The sequence below is a fragment of the Numenius arquata genome, chromosome 2, assembly GCF_964106895.1.
Source record: "Numenius arquata chromosome 2, bNumArq3.hap1.1, whole genome shotgun sequence".
NCBI lineage: Eukaryota > Metazoa > Chordata > Aves > Charadriiformes > Scolopacidae > Numenius > Numenius arquata.
This window is the reverse complement of record NC_133577.1, coordinates 102683454-102705289: the sequence shown is the minus strand read 5'-3', so window position 1 is coordinate 102705289 and position 21836 is coordinate 102683454. Positions and strand designations below refer to the sequence as shown.

At 37.8% G+C, this 21836-nt stretch overlaps 1 protein-coding gene across 1 annotated transcript in view; it reads left to right on the top strand.

Annotated features, from left to right (window-relative positions):
* DOCK4 (dedicator of cytokinesis 4) overlaps nt 1-21836 on the top strand; it is a 163669-nt gene that overhangs the window by 112441 nt on the left and 29392 nt on the right. The window contains exons 30-37 of the mRNA XM_074167652.1: nt 2851-2926; nt 4510-4610; nt 5256-5314; nt 7453-7601; nt 9173-9258; nt 14526-14552; nt 14718-14813; nt 17453-17513. Of these exons, the coding sequence (XP_074023753.1) occupies nt 2851-2926; nt 4510-4610; nt 5256-5314; nt 7453-7601; nt 9173-9258; nt 14526-14552; nt 14718-14813; nt 17453-17513 (655 nt within the window). The remainder of the gene's footprint in view (nt 1-2850; nt 2927-4509; nt 4611-5255; nt 5315-7452; nt 7602-9172; nt 9259-14525; nt 14553-14717; nt 14814-17452; nt 17514-21836) is intronic.

The following is a 21836-nucleotide window of genomic DNA, read 5'->3' as shown; positions in this document are numbered from 1 at the left end:
CGAGACTCCTACAATGAACAAAAATTCTTGCTTTTATGTAATACACGGTATTGCCAGCAACATTCTTGCTTTTATATAATACAAAATGGTGCTAACAACTGAACCTGACATTCAGTCTGTCATAAAAAGCATAGGTATGCATGTATGAATAAGTTCATATACATAAATATATAGAGATATGTGACTCTAGATTTAGTTCATTTATTTATGAAGTATGACTGTGCAAACACCTCTGTGCTTGGGAAGATTTCACTATGAAATATCAAAGGGTGAAATGAGAAGCTAATGCTGTGTATTTGTCCCATATCAGAATGGAAAGAGAAAGTTTTCATTTTCTACCATTGGCTGCCCAGGCAAAAGCCAGGCTGCCAGAGCACAGTCCAGGCAGCAAACCAGCTGTTGAGCTTCTGGGGGCTGCTTTGGATTTTTCAAACAGTGTATTGCAGAAGGATTTGCTGTGAAAATCTGATGGAAAAGCCACTCTCTCAAAAATGCCCTGCCTGAACCTTGGGTTAGCATTCTGTGTATCAACCCAGAATAATTTAGTACCTAAAAGCAGAGTTGTTTCTCCTGTAAAACAGTGGTTCTGAACAAATTTGTGGCAGGTGGTAAGAGGAAGAAAAGCAAGTCTTGCCACAAACTCGATGTTTTCTAGTTTGATACTCAAATGGATTTTAAATAAATGTTGTTGTTGTTTTGAAATCGTTGGCTGGGAAGCAACTTGGAATGTGAATATTGTACTGGATCAGGCAGCTGTCCATCTGTCCTCTGGCTGCTGTCTCTGCTTGGTGCATTTTTGCTTTTTTTATAGAATCTACATTAAAAAGAAAACCCCCAATGTTTTCTGTCCTACCTGATTTTAGTTTTTCTTGTGTGTTCAGAATAGCAGTTTGTGAGACAAAACCAATGGCTTCATCTTTCTAAGTTTTGTTTTGAAATTTTTTATCTACAACATAGGCACTTTCGCTCTACGGACCCACATTTTATGAAATCATATCTTATCATATCTTTGGCTTGCCAAATAAATCAAAACTGAGCTATGTTGCCTATAGCAAGAAATACTTGCATTGCAGATATTGTATTACCTCTGGCAATTTCTGAAAAAAATCTTATAAAAATTACATTTAAGATTTCTAGTGTAATTTTCTTCTCATAAGAACTGAAGCAGGTCTTTCTCTTCAGTTTCACCTACCATGGAAAGAATGTGGCAAGAAAGGAATTGTCTCAGACATAAATAGAACCATGTAATGTAAACTTGGCAATATGGTTGCACTTCTTGAGATCTTCTGGAATTTTCTCTGGCATACAATTTTTCAGGGTTTTATTACTTTGGACTTAGGTTGAAATTTTACATAGCAATAGTCCTGATGAACTGGCCTTTTCTATCAGAACATCTTCCTGAAATATGCAAACTAATTTCGTTTTGTGAAACATATGGGCTGTAAATTAAATCATGCACAATAACAAGAACGACAGGACTCTCTTTTCTTATCCTTGCCTTGATTTTTAGCTTTGCTTATATTGCAGTTTGTTAAGGTTTCGCTTTGTCTTCCGTGCTGCAACAGGGAGTGCTTTACACACACTGTGACTCCCTGTTGGTGGAAAAGTGGGGTAAACTATACAGATGAGTGCTAAACATGGAACGCTACTTGGATAGAAAAGCTGCACTATAATTGTTGAGACAATAATATGTATGAAAATGACATTTGAGCAATGGAACTAGGAATGTATGAAACTCGAGACTCAAGCAGTGTTCACAAAACAGTCTCAGGCTTGGCTGTTACAGGTGTTCAGGCACATCAAACCAGAAGGTAAAGTTTGGCAGGGACAGTCATTTTAAAAGTAGAGAAATGGAAGCAAACATTTGAACTAGTAATTAGCTAAATGATACATAGCCATTTTAGACCTTGAAATCTGTCAAAAGTGACAGAAGAAAAATACAATTTATCTTCTAGGTTGGTTGGTTTATGTATAATCCTTCAATGTTGTGAAGATGAAAAATTTTATACCCTTAAAATATATATTGCTGTTATTATATTTAATAAAACGTATTTTGTCTCGAATGCATTGCAAAAATAGTAAAAAATGAAGTCCAAAGTACGGAAAGGGAAACAAATTTTAGCACTGTAACAGCATACAGGTCAAGAACCATGTTCAAAGAAGTACTAGATGTGTCAATAGTAGATAGATGGTAATTATGTGAAATGTGTAGATATAACCTTTTTCTCAGAAGGTCTTTAAACAGCTGATTGTTGTGAAATACATGAGTGTAACAGCAAAAAGAACATTCTTTGTTTATCTTTTTTCCTCCCCCGTAAGCATCCACTACTAACTACTTTCAAAAATAATTTAATGGTTTGTGTGGATTTTTGGTTTGACTAAACGTGTTGATAGGCACGAGCGCTGCAGAGGTTAGCTTAAGGGTTGAATCATTGAAATGAATTCTATTTAAATAACCTTTAACGACATTCTGTTTCTGAAGATTACCAAACTTGGTTGCTACAACGCACAAGGCTGTCATTGACCTCCGGTGCCAACCACTGTGAAAGGATTTTGGTCATATATATTTACCTAAGATAGATAAATATAATTCAGGCAGGTGTCAATGTAGGGCAATGTTTGCTACATATACAGAATTGTGATCTTTAGAGGCAAATTGTTCTTGCAAAGCTCATGCACTTTTGCATTTATCTGTTGTCATTAAAAAGACTCTTTGTCCACAGGGCTGTCAATATTGTATATTGAGAATTACTAGATATTTTATACTTATAATCTATCTATTCTTGATTGGAAAATTTTCTGACTCCCACTCAATGAAAACTACTGTCTCTTTCATTCTTTTCTTCCCAGTGTGATCATTACTACAGTCTTGTACCTTTCGGATGCTCTTCGTAAAAATTTCTTAAATGAAAACTTTGATTACAAGGTAGAGTAAATGTCTCTAACATACAATAGATGCAATAGCTGCTACATCATCCTGCGGCTTGGTTGTTTGTTGTTGAACTTAGTTCCAGCATCTAAACGGCTAGAACATATACTAAATGAGCAATTTCAAGTGCTCAGAGATTAAGTTTTTTCTTAAATATAGGACTGTCTTAAAAATCAGGAGAATTGTGTGGGTTTTTAATTTCTTCTTATTTTTCATTTTGTTATTTCAGCCTCTATGTTAGACTACTTATTCAGGATTTTTGCATAGCAATTTTTTGGACTATAGAAATTAATTTTAATATTTGTCTGTTATTATGGAGTTATCACACAAAGGAAAATTATTCCTTTTTTTAATTGATGCAAATTTATCAAAAATACAAGTTTGCATTTCTGTAATTTTTCTCAAGACCAATTAACATGATGCATAATTAAAATTAGAAAATTGTATCGTGAATGCAGTTGATGTTAGTGAGTACCTCATATGAGATATAGCACCTACGATAAACTGTGAATTACAGAATGATGCTTTTAGGATTCAGATGAGAAGACCTAGGAATGCATCTGAAAAGACCCATTCCCATGGAAACCTGAACAAATATTATGCCCAACCAGGAAACATTAGTCTAATTGCTTCATCATAAAAACTGCAGAATTTCCTTCTTAAAGAAGGCAATGAGCTCATGTTGACTTCCAGCAGAGTTGAGGGTGCTTCTCTTAAAATCCAGACTCCTGTTGGAGAGATTGGCGGGAATGCAGATTTATCTACTTGACGTAACTGGACATGAGTAAGCCTATCCTTTATGAACTTCCACAAGTTCAGAGGCTAAAGCTGATAAAAGAATTGCCTGTATACAAGGCATCTGTATTCCTTAAACTTGCTTAGCAATGTTATTACTGTCCTGCAGAACTGCAGTATCTGGAACAGGGTTCCCCCTACACTTCTTTCTCCTACCATGGAGAATCTATAAATGGGTTATAATAATTAATATTTTAATGTATTTTAAATTTATCTCAAGATTTATCTTAATCTTCTAAGTAGAAGACTCAGCATCTGATTCATGAAGCATATGCACAAAACATCTGTATATTTGCAATATGTTACAAAACCTGGTGTTTGTTTTGTCCAGTGAAGCCTGCAGCAAGTGAGTTTTGCAAATAATATTATAAAGTAGGACAGGCAAGAGAGTGACAATTCTGTTATGTGATAGCTTTTGAGGTATCAGAATTTTTTGGTTTTTGAACTTCACTTTTTGTAGTCTTCTATTTAAATATACCCAAAAAATGTCTCCAAATTTAGAAAGTAAGGTTTTCTCATTTGGAGGGATGAAAAAAATAATCTGCAACTCTGAAATCTTTACATTTAAGAGATATAGAATATGCAAAGTAGATGTATTCCTGCTGAACATTTTGGGGTTGGTGAAAAGTATATTTGGATGCAAAGAAATTTAGTCAGAAACAGTTTGAGTAATTTATTAGTTGAGACTGAAACAAGCGATGGGGTTTGAAAATTAGCATCTTGAGTGGTCATAAAATGGTGGTACTGAGAAAATGAAATAACCCATTGCCATATGCTTATTTCAGATATGGGATTCCTACTTTTTTCTTGCTGTCATTTTTATAAACCAGTTATGTCTGCAACTGGAGATGTTCACACCTTCCAAGAAGAAAAAGGTTTTAGAAAAGTAAGTACTGCTTTCAGCTTCTAGAAAACTGTAATAGATCAAACACTTCTCAAAATGCAAGGCATGGGAGGTTGTGAAAAGGCCTACCAAAAAGGTAACAGTAACAGCATTTCCACTGACTATGGACTAAGAATGAGAGTTTGTATAAGTCTTCAGAGCCAATAGCAGCCTTCCTAGAAATGCCCAGATTGGTTTAGGTATTGGGAGTAAAATAGCCACGTTGTAGCAGTGGCAACACTAATTTCCAGTCCATGCATAACTTGATTTGCGCTGATTCAGGTGTTTCTGCCAGGCACTGCACTGTTGTCTGTATGAATTAGTTGTATTTCTTTAAGCTAGGGCAAAACTATTTGTTCTCATATACTGCAAAAAATAGCTTTTGCTTCACGGCTGCATCACTGATGTACAGCATTTAGAAAGAACCGATACTTTTGACAATATTGCAAATAGATCTAGGTTTAGGAATCCAGTTTTAGCCGAGTACAATGGAAAAAGCAAAAACTTGGAAGAAATCATCACTTTTAAAGTAGTTTGTTATGGACTACACATGAGAGATTTCATTTAATAATGTCACAGAATGTTATATGAACTTGATTTTCTTAAATGTTCTTTCATGCTTTTGCTTTATTTTTTAATACATTGCAGATATGGTGACATGCGGGTAACAATGGGATGTGAAATCTTCAGCATGTGGCAAAATTTAGGTAAGTAATTAAACACATCATCAGTAGCTCATAAAATGAAAAACAATTATTATTCTTTCACCTATTAAATACACTTGCCAATGATACAGGAGTTAATAATTAAGTTCACATGAAGTCTTGATTCAGTTCAGGTAAACGCTAGTCATCTGTAGTTCCCCTCTTTATAGCTAAATTCAGCTTTCTAAGTCTTGCTACTGTATCAGACCTGTCACTATTTCTTCAAAGGGAACTGAAAGAATACCATCAGAGAAAATTAGAAAAGAAAGTACTGCTTTTTTGGGCAGAATTATTATGCCTGGAAATATACTTATGCTCACAATTTTAGTTATGTTGCCAAACAGTTTAAGGAACAGACATATATCTTAATTCTGAAGCTCTCCTGAGATGCTGGATTTGCATCAAATCTTCCCCTAAGTCCTAGTTGCACTAAAATATAAAGGCATAAACAAATCAGTGACTGATGTATAAATGACACATTGGACAACACAAGCAAGATATATGCCTGGATGTAAACTTAGGAACATTTTTATATTTATAAGCAATAATTGTGCAAACTGTTTGAAAGTATGAGCCTCAGAAAAATGCAATTAAATGTTGTTTGGGAAGAAAATCAAAACTGAGTAGAAGATTTGGACACTACATTTGTCATCTTTATATTTCAGTTATTCAATAGTTCACACTATTAAAGGGCTGATTAAAGATATGAAGACCGTTGGTGATTACTGAGATACTGTCATCTCAATTCTGTAAATCTTTTCCCCAGAAAGATATGTGGTTGTAAAAAAACCTGGTCTTTCTGATCATCCTGTTCAAAATAAGAAATACTTGCATATTAATATCTTGTTAACATTTGTTGCATAGCATATTTTACTTATTTACAGTATTTAGTATTGCTTATTCACTCTAAGGCATTCCTCTAAATTATTTGGGTAAATGATGGGTTTTTCTAAACTAGTATATCAAGGATCCACTCCTGGATCCCATCTCTGTCCTTCATGCTAGGATAAGACCTCAGCGTGCATCTTCTCCCCGCTCACGTTGTTTTCTGCTGAATGGGAACTCAGTACACAGGCAAGGAGGGAAGCATGATACCTTTCAATAGGGGCGAGTGTGCGGGGTACGATATAGAGTTCATCTGGTAACATGTCCAATTAAATACTGTAGTCAGGATATTTCATATAACTGGTGTTGTGCTAGTCAGCATTTTACAGTTCTCTTAGCAGTAAGAGTCATCATAAGCCTTGATCCTTGTACAGCCACCTTGCTCTCATACGGATATGCATCCCAGGATGTTTCCAGCTGAGGGCATTACGGATTTCCTTTGCACAAACACCAAACAGAACAGCAGGTAGGGGTTACTGCCCACTGGAATATCCAGAGGTATGCTGGGATGGAAATGAATTCCCAGACTGGAAAGTCAGTGCACCGTGATTCATAATCCCCCTGTTCTGAAGATATCACAAGTCTTATGCCTGGAGAACAGGAACTAAATGGTCAATCTTTACTGTATGCCATTTCTAGCTTTCCTGACAAGAACTTAGTTTTATAGTTTCTGCTAAGTAGAATAAGGTGAGTTAATGGAAGATGTTCTAGTACTGATTTTAAAGCGAGTTGTTTTGAGAACAGCTGAGTCACATCTTCCCTTTCCTGCAGTCAAAACACGTACTTCCATTTCTGTACTCACAAAACTAAAGATAGGTAAAAATCAAAGTACTCACCTCTTCTTGATGAGCGTGTAATATCAGGCAGTTAACCGTTTTGTAAACACAAGAGTGTAGAACTTAGAAACTAGACCATTCCTGTGAAAAAGAAATTAAATGCTCAGAGAGGCCTTTGTCTCTCTTTGTTCTCTTTCTGGAAGACTAATTTGGGATACAGATAACCCACTGTCACTTCTGAACTCAGTATTGTGTTAAAAAATCTGATAAATTATGTTTGTCTTATATTCTTCTATTGTCTACAGCTTTTCTCTGCACTTTTTGGGCTTAAGAAATAGCCCATGCTGTGATGGACATGAGATAAAAAAATCTATAGACATTTAGAGGGCTATTTTTTAATACTTCAGATAGTATTTGGATTGCTTGATAGCTCACAGGACACCTAATTCACATTCAAGTTCATGTTCATTTTCATTTTAGGGGAGCACAAGCTTCACTTTATTCCAGCACTGATTGGCCCCTTCCTGGAAGTGACCTTGATCCCTCAGCCAGATCTGAGGAATGTAATGATTCCCATTTTCCACGACATGATGGACTGGGAGCAAAGGCGAAGTGGCAACTTCAAACAGGTACTGTATGTGAAGCTGTTTGTAAAACAGGACTAAAATTCAAACACTTCAGAGAGTGCTGGTCCCAACCATCGGTGGTTCGGGATGGAGAAGGTAACCACAACATTCTGAGAGGGACTACCAGGGTTTTCCCTTTTTATTCTCTGGAGGGGTAGTAAGATTCTCCAATTAATGCTATCATGCCGGTAATGTAAGATGAGGGATAAAATCCATGGCCTGCTGAAGTGAAGAATAAAAGACGAATTGTCTTCAACAAGGCGGATTTTGCTGTTGTGGTTTTTCAGCTCTGCTTTACAGCAGTACAGACTACTGGTTAGACGGGTTTCCACTAGCTTCCCTTCCGGTTGGTATGAAAAAAGATCAGATGGTTCTTCTGAGGAATGTTCTTCTGCAAGGATCCAAGTATTCTTGCTGCTCAAACACCTTCTTAACGGGGTAGGAAGGAACGACCAAGTGTGCCATCTGCTCCCACAGCTCCCACTCACTTCTTTCAGGCTGCCTCAAACCATTTCTCAGTGCCCTCCTTCCTGCTGCTTCAAATGAAGGAAAGCAGCAGTATTTGAATTACTCCCAGGCAATCATAACGTTGACGGTGGGAGCTGTATCTGAAACACAAAACAAACTATTAAGAACGGAGCAGTGCATGTGATGTAAGTAGGTAGCTTTTCACTATCAATATATAAGCTTTTTGTTAAAAATCGCCATAGAAATGTTAACTAGGAGAGAGAAGGAAAAAATCCGCTTGTTCTGCTTCTCTGTGTTTTCAGCTTGGGCTTAAATGTAAATTGTAATAGATTTATTCTCTAATAAAATATCTTGACAACGGCTTGGTTTCTCCCCTAGATTTGTGGTTGCTAATATATTACTGCTAAAAGGAGGTTTGAAATATTAACACACAGTGTAGCCTTGCCTCTCTATTTTTTATAATCAATATACTTAAAAATATGCATTGAAGGAGTCATTAGCAACCAGACATGTTCTGTAAGTTTCTTTGATAGCTAATACGTAAATCCAGCAAATTGGATTTCTAACCAAATAACACTGGCAGGTAAGGAAGGTTGGGAAAGTAAGTCTGAGCCCCCAAGTGTTCTGAACAGTATAGACATTTATAAAAATTAATTTATAAAGAGTGGGGTGCAGGTCAGAAAAGATGATATTTTTATTGAAGTCTAAGAAAATGGCTTGTGCTTACAGCCCTGCATTGAGAATTCAGGCAATTTATTTGGGCTGTGTGCTTTTTGTCTGACTCCATAAATAGATAGCTGCCTTAGCAGCAGCAAATGCTACTCAGCCTGTAGTTTTAAAGTCACGTTGCTCAATTTAAATTAGCTCCCTCCCTCAAAATGAAAAAAAAGAAAAACCCATACCAAAAAAAGAAAACCTCACAAACCTTGGGAATGATAACAGCTTCAAAGAGATTAAGTGACTTATCATCAGATTTACATGATTGACCAATAATTCTAAGACATGCATTTAGCAAAGTCCCTTACATAAAAACAAATCTTCCCTCAATTTTCCCTAATCTCATTAAAGGAAAAAGAAGCTGTTTACATCACACTTATATGTTGCAGGTGGAAGCAAAACTGATTGACAAACTGGACAGCCTGATGTCGGAAGGTAAAGGTGACGAAACATACCGAGAGCTCTTCAACAGTATGTGAGTAATATGTTTATCTTACACTAATTCCTTGAGTTTGGCTGGTTCTATCAGATGCTAATGTCATTGTAGAGGAGTAATGCTTAAACAGTTGAAATTTCTTTTTTTTTCTTCTCTCTTTTTTTTTTTTTTTTTTACCCTTAAAATCTGACAAATAAAACGTTTTATGGTGTTGTATGGCATCTGTAAAGTCTGGCTGTACTTCTTGCATACAGCTATAATTGGGAAAGGCTAAATCTGTTATATCACAGAACATTCTCTACCTACTAATTTTAAAGTCAGAAAAGCAAGAAATGGTTTGTAATTGCACAGGGTGCAGGTAGAGCTCAAATGAAGCATTTTGAAAACAAGGCATGAGAATTGAACAAAAAGCTGTTTAATAAGTAATTTTCTCTTTCCAGAAACTTGTACTCATCTGTGTAATGTCACTTGTTGATTTCTTGATTGATTTAAACAATTTTATTTATTCTGATAAGTTTATTTCTTATTCTTTTCTTTTATAAATTACTTGTTAAGCTCTTAGTATATTTTAATAAATGACATATCTCTGAAATCTAATAGGAAAAGCTAATAATAATGCTGCAGTGCCCAAGGTTGCCCATAAGTTATCCCATTGACTGAAATAAATGATTGTCACAGAGTGCAGGTACAAAATAACTAACTGAACTCTGTCTCTGTTGTTCCTCAGAACTCAGTTCCACCTAAGTGGGAGATTTCACTTTTTTCTGGTGTGTTTAGGATATGAATTGTTCCTCTTCAGGATTCCAAGCTGTGTATTCTTCAGTAGTATTAAACACATGATCTTTTCCTTTTTCTATGTCTTCTTAACCATTTCTTCTTCTTCAAGTATTTGTTTTAGCTCTGTTGTCTTTGCTTAAATAACAATACTCAGCTCTCAGTGTCTGTGAATAGCAAACATATAACAATCTGTAATTGTATTGACTTGAAAAAAATAGAGTTCCTAAATATTTATCATTTGCAGAACAAAAGTGGGTAGAGAGATTAGGCAGAATATCATGGAAATGGATAAATAATCGTAAACAACAGTACAGTATGCTAAAGCAGAACTTTCTTGTAATTATTCATGAATTTTTTCATAATCTGAGTAAATATAATAAAGGGTAAGATGATTACAATATTTTAGTAACACAGTATTCTAACTTAAAAACTGAGTCATTAAGGGAAATGCTCTAATTATAAAATGAAGTCTAAATGCAAAGTGCAAAATACATCAAGATTTCTGTCACTGAAATACTTAAAATTCTATAGGAAAGCATATTGGTACAAAATATAGTTCCTAATTTTTTTATGGTTTTGAGTTAGATTTAAACTGGGAGATGTTAAACAAGATACAGTGAAAAATGCTGAGAGCCTTTTATAACTCTAAATGCTGAAGATATAATCATTTAAATTGCAAAATGTCTCACAGCATCAGTATACTTGTTTCTGTTATGGTATCACAGAAGTTAAGACTAAACTCTTTGGAAAATTTCAGAATAACTGCTCAGGTTCACTTCCAGCTTAAGAAAAAAGGTGTTTATCATTAGTTTTTTGTCTGAGTATAATTTGACGCCATACATTAACACCTCCTAAGAGGAAAGCTTGCAGAAGATACTAATCTAAAATTGAAGATGCTATAGTATTCTAGGGTATGTGAAGGAAAATTATTAAAATCAGATGGACAGTTTAAGGAACTGAATACAAGGGACAGGGTCAGTTAACGTGAGATTTCTTTTTTTTATTTCTTCCATGGGTAATTTAAACTAAGCAATATTAGAGTATCTTTAGGCAGTGCAAGAAAGCAGACTTGTTTAGGCTGAAGTGACAGAGATGGGGTATGTACCCAAGGACTTTGAAACAATGATATAGTTTCACAGCAAGCAATGGTTTTGTAGTCTTCAATGAAAGCAAATGCTGCAATTTTACCTGATCTTCCTGAAGATTCAGCAGGGTTGGTTTTGATAGGTACAGTTAGGAATTAAGGGGGATGCACACACCTACTTTGGATAGAGTCTAGTAACTGCAGTGGGTGTGACACTTTCAGGTTTTGTCATGGGTTTTGTTTATTTCGTCTGAATTGGAAAATGAATTCAAATCTCTCAACTCCCACGTTAACTGCTTTTTTTTTTTCCAGAGACAGTCATTGCAACTTTTCTTTGAATATCTTCTATTATCAAGGACAAATTATAAGCATTTCTGGACATATCTAAAATATGTGCTTAGAATTCACTACTTATAATGGAATTGTCTTTGTCAAATGAAAAGACCTAGTGAAAGTAGGGGGAAGATGACTGCTGTTTTGAATCAATGTCTTTCTAGGGACTTGAATGTGACCACTCAGTGATTAGCTCCTGATGTCATTTGAAGAGCTGGAAAGCTTGGACTAGTGAACATTTTGCTATCATGAGAAACTAGATGTTGTAGTTGCTACCCAGTGTAATCGTGGTATGAAAGGTGTCCTGATTTACATTTACACTGTAACACTGCAATTTAATTCCTGAGTTAATTAGCACAGGGAGAAGAATAATTTCATTTTATTAAACAGTTTGTGGTTAGAGCAAAATCCTTGGAAGCCAAGGGATATGCTCAAGTAACGCTTTTGTTCTAAATCTGATGGATGCTGGCAGCTCATTACTTCTGTAGCTGTATTCCGATTTGGCCTAACACAAGCCATTTCGGGTTTGGAGGTCAGGTGGCCACATTACTGAAGCACAAAACCTGGGCTAGTGAACTCTGCTGGGGGCGTGGTGACTAGGCTTGTCTTTGAAGAAATTGGAGCTGACATTCAAGCTGAGCAGGCATTTAATACCGAGCTCTGCCAGTTTGTGGGTGTTTTCTCTAGCCGTGAAGCTGTTATGTAAAAAGTGATGGCTGCTACCTCTCCCATGCCGTCTTCAGTCTTAATTTCTTCACCCCTTTGCATGGCTGAATTCAGCACTGCCCAGTCTGTTAGACTCCGGACTGAGTCTTTCAGAGCTCTTCTCAATATTTTGTGAGGTTTGGGTAGCTCTTCGCTAATCTCTGAACTTTTTCAGCAAAGTTTGACTTGACCTGTCTGACTAGATGAGGGAGCCTCTGGTTCTAGTGAGGTGCATGGAGGACTTTGTATTCCAAAATAGATAGCCAGATGTTCTAAGGCACCTCTTGAATTAGATGCCTGTGAGTTAGTGGTCTGAATAACTCTGTGGCTTAGACATATAAAATCCACTCACTACATGATAGAACTAGCCTGAATGTGGTTCTAAGCCTGGCGTTCATCCCTGGAGAGCTCTGACCCTCTGGTTCCCCACACCGCCGCTCCACTTTCTTATTCTTGGCAATCCAAGATTTTAAAAAACAAAACAAAACAAAAAACCAAACCACAGTTGTTGGGGTGGGCCCAGATGGTTAGGCTATAACAGCATGGATAGGCAGAAGAGTTTTCATTATTTCTCTGCGTTGCTCATGCTCCTTAGTGCTTTGTAGAACATAGCATCTTGGCTATGCTTTGGGACCTGTGAGCAACAGGAATTTAATTCTATCTAGATGTAGCCATGAGGAAGCCAAGGGTATATTTGAGTAGCTCTTTATTCTGAGTGTTTGTTGTGTGCATTGTGGTGAAAGATGCGTGGTGGAGAGGGGGAGGCATGCATCAGAAGGCAAGGCATAAAATTGTTCGACTGACGACATTGATGTCAGTCTGAATAAGTACTTTGAATGTATCTACACAACCCATTTGTAGAAATTGTATATTTATAATGAATATGCCAATACATTTATAAAGAACATGCGTAAGTCAAATACAGATGAAAACCATCTGTTTCAAAAGTGAAGTCAGACTGCTGGTTTTCTGCAGGAACTGTAGGTAATTATTTTGATGAATTTAGGTTGAAATGTTCCTGTTTAATACAGAGTTGAAAGGCAATAGAAAGGAAAAATCAGTGCAGTAATCAGTGTTTAATAATGTAACAGGCTTTACTCTTATTTCATTAGACACAAAAAAGTTGCATTGAAAGGAATATAAGGGGTTTAAAAGTGTATTAAGTTAGCCTGTGTATTCTGTATGGAAAGCAGAGATGCCAGATTAGTACTTCAACTGCTTCGGGTAAAGGATGGCTTTGTCATCTCTCTCTGCTAGTAATGTCAGGTAACCAGTCTCTGAATGTTAGGGAAGGACATCTGATTGCCTCCTAAAGAGAAGTGAGTCTAAGATCAATATTAGGGTGCAGAATGAAGATCAGTGTTTCCTCCTTGCTTCCAGCAGAGCACAGCTTCATTTAGGTTGAATTAGTTTGGAGAATTGCATCTGTGACATCCCCCTGTATATAAGGAGCTGAGCAGAGCTGGAGTGTATAGCTAGTGCAGTTGGCAAGTGGGAGTTATTGGGCGCTGTTATGTGTTTGGTGAAATTTGGACGTAGGAGTTTTATGGCACCGAACATGCTCAGTATAGATGAAGGTCAGTGGAGCTGACAGCTTGCCCACTGCAGACAGAAGGTTCGGAGATGCTATTAACAACCCTCTAAAAAGCTCTGAGTATACGTATGTGGCAATTTTCAGAGACTTTTAAGTAAACCATACCTGAGTGCATTTTCAGGGAGACTGCTAAAATATCTCCATGGACATGTCATCCATCTGAGCTCCTGCACCAAACTCTGTAGATAAATATTTCCTTGTTCATTCTCAGAGAGGAAATGTTGGAAATTCATGCCCAATGATTAATATTTGATAAACTTAAGCAGGGAAATCAGAGACCTGTAACAGAAAGAAATATTAAGTGTAATTTTACTGACAGCTCCACTTACAACACTATTTTGAAATCTTTGCACTTCAATGTGTAATCTGCATTTATATTAGTGTAAGAACTCGACGCAATAGTTTTTAATAAAGAATCTTATGACAGTTTAAGCTAATGGAATTTTACATGTGCATGATAGTATGCTCTCGGAGGAAAATATTAAATGAAGAGAGGGAATAATCTTATTCAAATCCTTTCCACATTCTTAAATTTCGTGCGTACTGAAATGTTAGAGAGGAGGAAAAATCTTTGTTTAAAAAATTGAGGTCCTATTGAGAAGGTATGTTGGTTGATAAATATTCTTTTCTAGGTACCTCTGAAAACTCCCCGTTTTCTGACGTTTCAGCATGAAATCAATATATACATTTTATGTAAGAGTTCTGTTAAGTCTTTGGGATGTTAATATATTCTGAAAATTAGGTATTTGATATATTTTAACCTGATGCAGCTAATATAAAAATCATTTGTTTTGTCAATGCTTCCTGGACTAGAATTCCACTTTTTGGTCCTTATCCTAGGTAAGACATTGTTTGCAAATTGTGTTTCTTGGGAGGGTGTTTGTAAAAGAAAACCTAACTATCAAAGATGTTGCTAAGGTATTAAGGTACTGGTAAAAGCAGAGTGGTTGTCATAGTGACAGTTAAAAATAAATGGTGAAATTGTTCTGGCTTTTTTTTTTTCAGTCTACTGAAGAAAATTGAGCGGGAAACATGGAGGGAAAGTGGCGTTTCATTAATCGCCACCGTGACCCGCCTCATGGAGAGGTTACTGGACTACAGGTGAGTGATTATCACAATTTATAAGTAGGGTTGTCATCTTCAAAATATAAGGAGGCAAATGGACAGTGGGATAGAGTGCACTCTCAGCAAGTTTGCCAACGACACCAAGCTCGGTGGCACGGTCGACACGCTGGAGGGAAGGGATGCCATCCAGACGGACCTGGACAGGCTTGAGAGGTGAGCTCGTGCAAATTGCTTGAAGTTCAACCAAGCCAAGTGCAGGGTCCTGCACCTGGGACGTGGCAATGCCAGGCAGAAATACGGGTTGGGTGGAGGATGGCTGGAGAGCAGCCCTGAGGAGAAGGACTTGGGAGTGCTCATGGATGAGAAGCTCAACATGAGCCGGCAGTGTGCACTGGCAGCCCAGAAAGCCAACCGGATCCTGGGCTGCATCAAGAGGAGTGTGGCCAGCAGGTCGCAGGAGGTGATTCTACCCCTCTACTTTGCGCTCGTGAGACCCCACCTGGAATACTGTGTCCAGCTTTGGAGCCCTCAACACAGGAAGGACATGGACCCATTGGAACGGGTCCAGCGGAGGGCCACGAAGATGGTCAGAGGGATGGAGCACCTCTCCTATGAAGACAGGCTGAGAGAGCTGGGGTTGTTCAGCCTGGAGAAGAGAAGGCTCCCGGGAGACCTTATAGCAGCCTTCCAATATCTGAAGGGAGCCTACAGGAGAGCCAGAGAGGGACTGTTTTGTCAGGAAGTGTAGTGACAGGCCAAGGGGTAACGGTTTTAAATTGAAAGAGGGGAGATTTAGATTAGACACCAAAAAGAAATTCTTTACTGTGGGGGTGGTGAGGCACTGGAACAGGTTGCCCAGGGAAGTTGTGGATGCCCCATCCCTGGAAGTGTTTAAGGCCAGGCTGGATGAGGCTTTGAGCAACCTGCTCTAGTGGGAGGTGTCCCTGGCCATGGCAGTGGGGGTTGGAACTAGATGATCTTTAAGGTCCCTTCCAACTCTAACCATTCTATGATTCTATGAAATATGATGATTTTGCGCAAGCGGTGACTGCACATAGACACATACATTTTACGCGCTCAGGATCTTTGACAGCAGCTGCATAGCCTACAGGAAAATGAGACAACCTGGATGAAAACCAACCAAGTAGCCTCCCCGTGGTATGAAAATCCACTGGCTTGCACAAGTTTCCTTTCAAGGAATATAGGAACTTCTGGTAGTAGATTAGTGACTCGTCTGTCTGAAGACACAGAGCTCAATACTAATCACCTGACAGTTGTTTTACAGAATATGTAAAATTCTTATCACTATGTCAATCATGCTTAGTTGTAGTGTCAGCCAGCACAGTAAGTATGTATACAAAGATATGATCTCTGGGTGAGAAGCTCGCATCTGACTGTACCACATGAACAAAGGAGAGGGAAATAAGAGACATATACTCCCTTTTAGGAGTAGGAGACTAAGAGGGATTTTCTCAGTCACTTGTGAAATCTGTGTAGAAACTTTAAACAGATTTCAGCTTAGTTCTCTTTATTGCCATCAGTTGTAGCACTTTGCAGAACTTGTGTTAGGTTTTTTCCTCAATTCCGTGGGGGACACATGGTAAGGCCTGGTACTCCGCTTGCTATCCTCACTGATAGTTTGACAGGAAAGGTATTTTGTCAACAAAGAGACTGAACTCATAATTTCTACAAGTTTGGCAGTGCTATTCCTCTTCAGGGGTTGGTTGGATTACAACCTCCAGGGCTCTCAAGGCAACATCTTTCAAAACAATTTTTCATACTGGTGGTTATGGGAGTATTTGGCATGATTGTTTAGCTTGTCTATGGAGGAATGTTTTAAATTTCTTTTAGTGACTGCATGGTGATGTCAGACTGTTATTTTTCACTCCAGTATGGTTATACACAGACTATTTTTCCCTTTGTGATAATCAAACTCTTTGTGGTTCCATTTTAACCTTTGACTTGGGGGTCAGCTCTGTTGCCTGCCCAAGCAATAAACAGTAATAATTATAAAGTGGAAGGAAAATTTGGTGGATCTTGGAGCATTTTACAGAGGAGGTCAGTCTCATCGTGTTTTTTCACAGAGGAAGAACTAATGCTATAATTCCATGACCGATTTAGATGTACACTGTCACTGAAGAAATCAGACTCATCCCTGCTCATTCCCCAATTAAAATCACCCTCTTCCTTGTGCCAACACAAGTGTTTGTGCTGCACTTTGGGGAACTGACTGACATGGGCTAAAACTCACCCAGCAAAAGATAGTCCTAACCTGTATCTCTTCCTGAGGTTTGTGCAGGCAGTGGTGCAGGACTGGGAACGAGTGCCTGAGAGTAGGAGGGGTGCAGGACTGCCTCTTCTGGCAGCCATGCTGGCTTCTGCAGGCATGATTTGAGCACAAGGTCTGAAAAAATCAAATGATCTCCAGCAGCCACCCAGCAAATCAATGTCAGAGCCAGAAAAAACATTGACTTTCTTGATGACTGAGGTATTCCATGTCCTAGAAAAGGAGCCATGAAGTGCCTTACACTCCTGGGTCGGCAGTTCACCCAAATGCCTTTGAGTTGAATCGTTTCGATCAGCTTGGTGAACTAAATATGTCTGTTTTCTGAGGTATGCTTCACTATAAGAGGATAAACATAATTTCTTTTGACTTTCATTACTTTCTGTTTTAGGGACTGCATGAAAATGGGAGAAGTGGATGGCAAAAAGATTGGCTGCACTGTTAGCCTTTTGGTTTGTATAATATTTTGTCTTTCCCATGTTGATTTCAGTTGAGCATTTTCTAATATACAGCCACACATCTGAATGGGAGGTACCTTGCTTCTTCATGCAGTTTGAGTGGAAGTTGACAGAATAATACTGCACTTAGGATCACTGAAATTGATACAGTGGGGAATTAGTCTTCCCTGGCATTTTATAGTTGGGCTCTGAGAGATCTCTAATACTGCTTTATTCAGTTTTCAGTCTCTTCCTACTGGATAAGCTTTACCAAAGTATTTCCCAAGTTTAATTGGTCTCTGAGTTCATAGAAACAAACAAGCTTTTCCTCTTTCACCGAACCAAATAAAATTCCCCAACTGAAACAAGTTGCTTCTTATGACCTATAATATGGCATATCTTCTGAAGACTGCAGGCTATCTGTTCTCTTCCCAACAGAAAAGCCAGAAATGCTGCTCAAGACCTCCTCTTGTCCTGTTGTCATCATTACAACAAACCAACAGTGCATATTCATAGTATGAAAAAGATTTCATTTTTGTTTACAAGATGCATTTTGGTTCTAGGCCAGTTTCCACTGACAAGTTTGTTGACTTCCGTTAACCTTGGAAAGTTTCCATTTTCTTGGTGGATGTTTTGGAAAGCTATATTTTTAGCCAGGCAAAAAAACAGAATAAGCTGACTTGTAATTCTGCATTTTTGACGTCAGTGAAACAATTTGGTATCAGTTCTAAGTAGCAGTTACACATAAGAGAATAAAGGATTCCTTCAGTAGGAAAATACTGCTCTCTAAATAGGGATGATGTTTACTATGTAGCCATAGAGCAGCTGGCTTTCTGTCAGAATATCTGGCATGATCTGAATTCTGTAAAGCACCTGGATTATTTTCATTCTATCACTAAGAAGTTTTTAAACTATTATTAGCAAATCATTCAAGATTTGCACAAAAAGAAAATGAAATATTTAAAACCCCCAAAACACCATAATACTTTTTAATGGGATTTTCAATGACTACTACACACTAAGGCAGATTTCATATCCTACTAATTTTCAGAAAAAATGTAATAGTATTTGCACACCCCAGAAACAATAAATGCTAAATTTTGAAAAGGAAATTTCAACTACAGAAGTACCACACAAATTTTAAGACATTTTCTTGCCCATATGATGAATGAACTGGTTTTCACCTCAAAAGATGTTTCACGCAACGAGTAATTAGAGGAATGTATAACGTTAAAATTATTTGAAGTACAGAGGAAGAAGCAATATTTCATTTCTTCACCACTACTTTGAAAGTATTCTGATTTCCAAAGACAAGAGGACTGGTTGGCATGAAAAGAGAACTTTTATGTTGTTTTCCCTTAGAGGTATATACTGTTCTTCCAGAAAATAGAATTGTCCAACTTAACCAAGTTGTCAAATTAACTGACATTATGCCACATCATGAAATATGCAGAAGGGGTATGCACCAGCAGCACTAAAGCAGATAAAAGAAGACAGGAACTTTTTTCCTACTCTCCCCACCTTCTGGATCATCTGGAGTAGGTTTCATGTGTGGTTGACTTGCTGGAGGGAAGGGATGCCATGCAGAGGGACCTGGACAGGCTTGAGAGGTGGGCCCGTGCAAACCTCATGAAGTTCAACCAGGCCAAGTGCAACATCCTGCACCTGTGTCACGGCAATCCCAAGCACAAATACAGGCTGGGCAGAGAATGCATTGAGAGCAGCGCTGAGGAGAAAGACTTGAGGGTATTGGTGGATGAGAAGCTCAACATGAGCCAGCAATGTATGCTGGCAGCCCAGAAAGCCAACCGCATCCTGGGCTGCATCAAAAGAAGCATGGCCAGCAGGTCGCGGGAGGTGATTCTGCCCCTCTACTCCACTCTCATAAGACTCCACCTGGAGTACTGTGTCTAGCTTTGGAGCCCTCAACACAGGAAAGACATGGACCTGTTCAAGCAGGTCCAGAGGAGGGCCACAAAAATGATCAGAGGGGTGGAACACCTCTCCTGAGAGGAAAGGGCTGAGACAGTTGGGCTGTTCAGCCTGGAGAAGAGAAGGCTCTGACGAGACCTTATTATGGCCTTTCCGTACTCAAAGGAGGCTAACAAGAAAGATGGGGACAAGCTTTTTAGCAGGGCCTGTTGACATAGGACAAGAGGAAATGGTTTTAAACTAAAAGAGGGTAGATTCAGCCTAGAATAAGGAAGAAATGTTTTACAATGAGGGTGGTGAAACACTGGAACAGGTTGCCCAGACAGGTAGTGGTAGATGCCCCATCCCTGGAAACATTCAAAGTCAGGTTGGATGGGACTCTGAGGAACCTGATCTAGTTGAAGATATCCCTGCTTATTGCAGAGAGGCTGGACCTTTAAAGGTCCCTTCCAACCAAAACTATTCTGTGATTCTATGAAGTATATTAAATAACTTTTGGTAACTCACTGGGGAGTTTTTCTCGGGCATCTCTGGTCCTCATTGGGGTTTGATATTTAATTGATATTTCAGATTCTATTCATTCAAAATTGTATTTTCTGTTTAGCAAGAGGACATTTTCCTGTGATGCTCTACGCTGGCATATGACATCATGCCACTTATATGTTCACATTGCTTGTTTGAATGTTGTTTTCAAGCTGTTTTTTCTTTATTTATTATTTACTTATGTCTTTATTTATTGGGAAAGTCTACTTTTTACATTGTGTCGCCTTTTGAAGACTACATCTGCTATAGTTTATATCTTGAAATAGTTTGTTGAAAAATCACGACACCTTTATTAGCATGATGTATTTCCTGAGTTGTGACTGAGTCGTCCTGCTGTGGTCTGCCTTACAGACCAACTGGACGTTGTCAGAGCTGAGCCTCAGAGAAGAATCAGTTAATCTGTGTAGTTCAGACTTGTGCAACTACTGCAGCCTTTAGTGCTTAGGGGTAAGAGCCAAGAAGTCTAGTACTGCAGTTCAGTGCCATATTTTGTCTTAATCTTTATGCTTTATTGCTTGCAATTCTTTATTGTAGATTATGGGTTTTTTTCAGACAGGTAAATATGAACATACAAACAGATATTCTTTCTTTATCTCTTCTAAAGAGAAGCATATGTTCCTGATCTATACCTTGTGGGAGGAAAAGAGATGTCTTTGAATTATAAAGGCAGATGGTGGCCTAAAACAGGCATGTCATTACAGAGCTATTGATATCTAGTAATTTTCTCAAGTCAGTTAAAAAAATATTTTCTCTATAGAGTTTTTATTTTGATATTTTCATAATGTTCCTCCTACCTTTCTCTTTGATAATAACACAGTTTAGGAAATGGTGGTACAGAATAAGAATACTGTACAATAGGGGAAAAATGTTGACCACTTGCTTAGAGTTCAAAATAATAAGTTATTTGAATAATAGAACAGAAATTGTTAATTGCTAATGAGGACCAATGCTAGATTCTTCTATCCTATAAATTTTCATTAACCAGAGTAGATTATCCTGAACGGTAAGTGTGGCTAGCAGGGGGACTCTAGCTGCATGTCCATAGTAAGCATAGAAATACTTGTGAACAGTGCTATAGGGTTATGCTCCTCTCCCTATAACTTTTTCACACTGTGTTTTAGGGCATACAAATACATAATGGATGTTTTGATGCTGCATTCCATACTTTATCGATGTAACAACAAATAGCAGTTATACACCCCAAAATCTTTAGCCACTTCTAGAAATTTTGTCCTGGGTATCACTTTAGAGTACAACTTTGTATATTTCAATCATACAGTGCAATATTTATGCATCAGTTACTAGTTCCTAGCATCAGTTAAGGCTGAAGAATTCACGTTTTTCATTCAGGATTGTGCTGTTTACAATACTGAATAGTTCTACATAAAGCTACCAACATCTTTCTGGCATTTTGCGACAACAGAAGGAAGAGTAGACCTACTGGGCAGCAGATATTTTGTTAAAATATTAATAGAAAAGTCAGAGTGCTGTCAATATTTTAAAATCACATACAGCTTTCAGCAGGATGTTAATTGGCCTAAGGATATATGGGTTCATTTTTTGGATGGATTAGTATTTATAAAGAAAGAACCATCAGATTTCAGTTCTATCTGGTTCTTCCTCTCATGTTCTATGAGAATTTAAATAAAAAAATGTTTAGGATCATGTTAACTTGTCTACTGAAAAATTACTCCTCTGTTTACTCTTTCTTAATATATAACTGCAGTTCTTTGTAATGACTTTGTACATGTGAAACTTTCAAATATGTGCATTTATTTCTAGAGCATTATGTTTGAAGTCTTTTCTTTGTAACCTGTCATATATTTATTAACTACTACATTTCCTTCAAAATTCAATTTCATT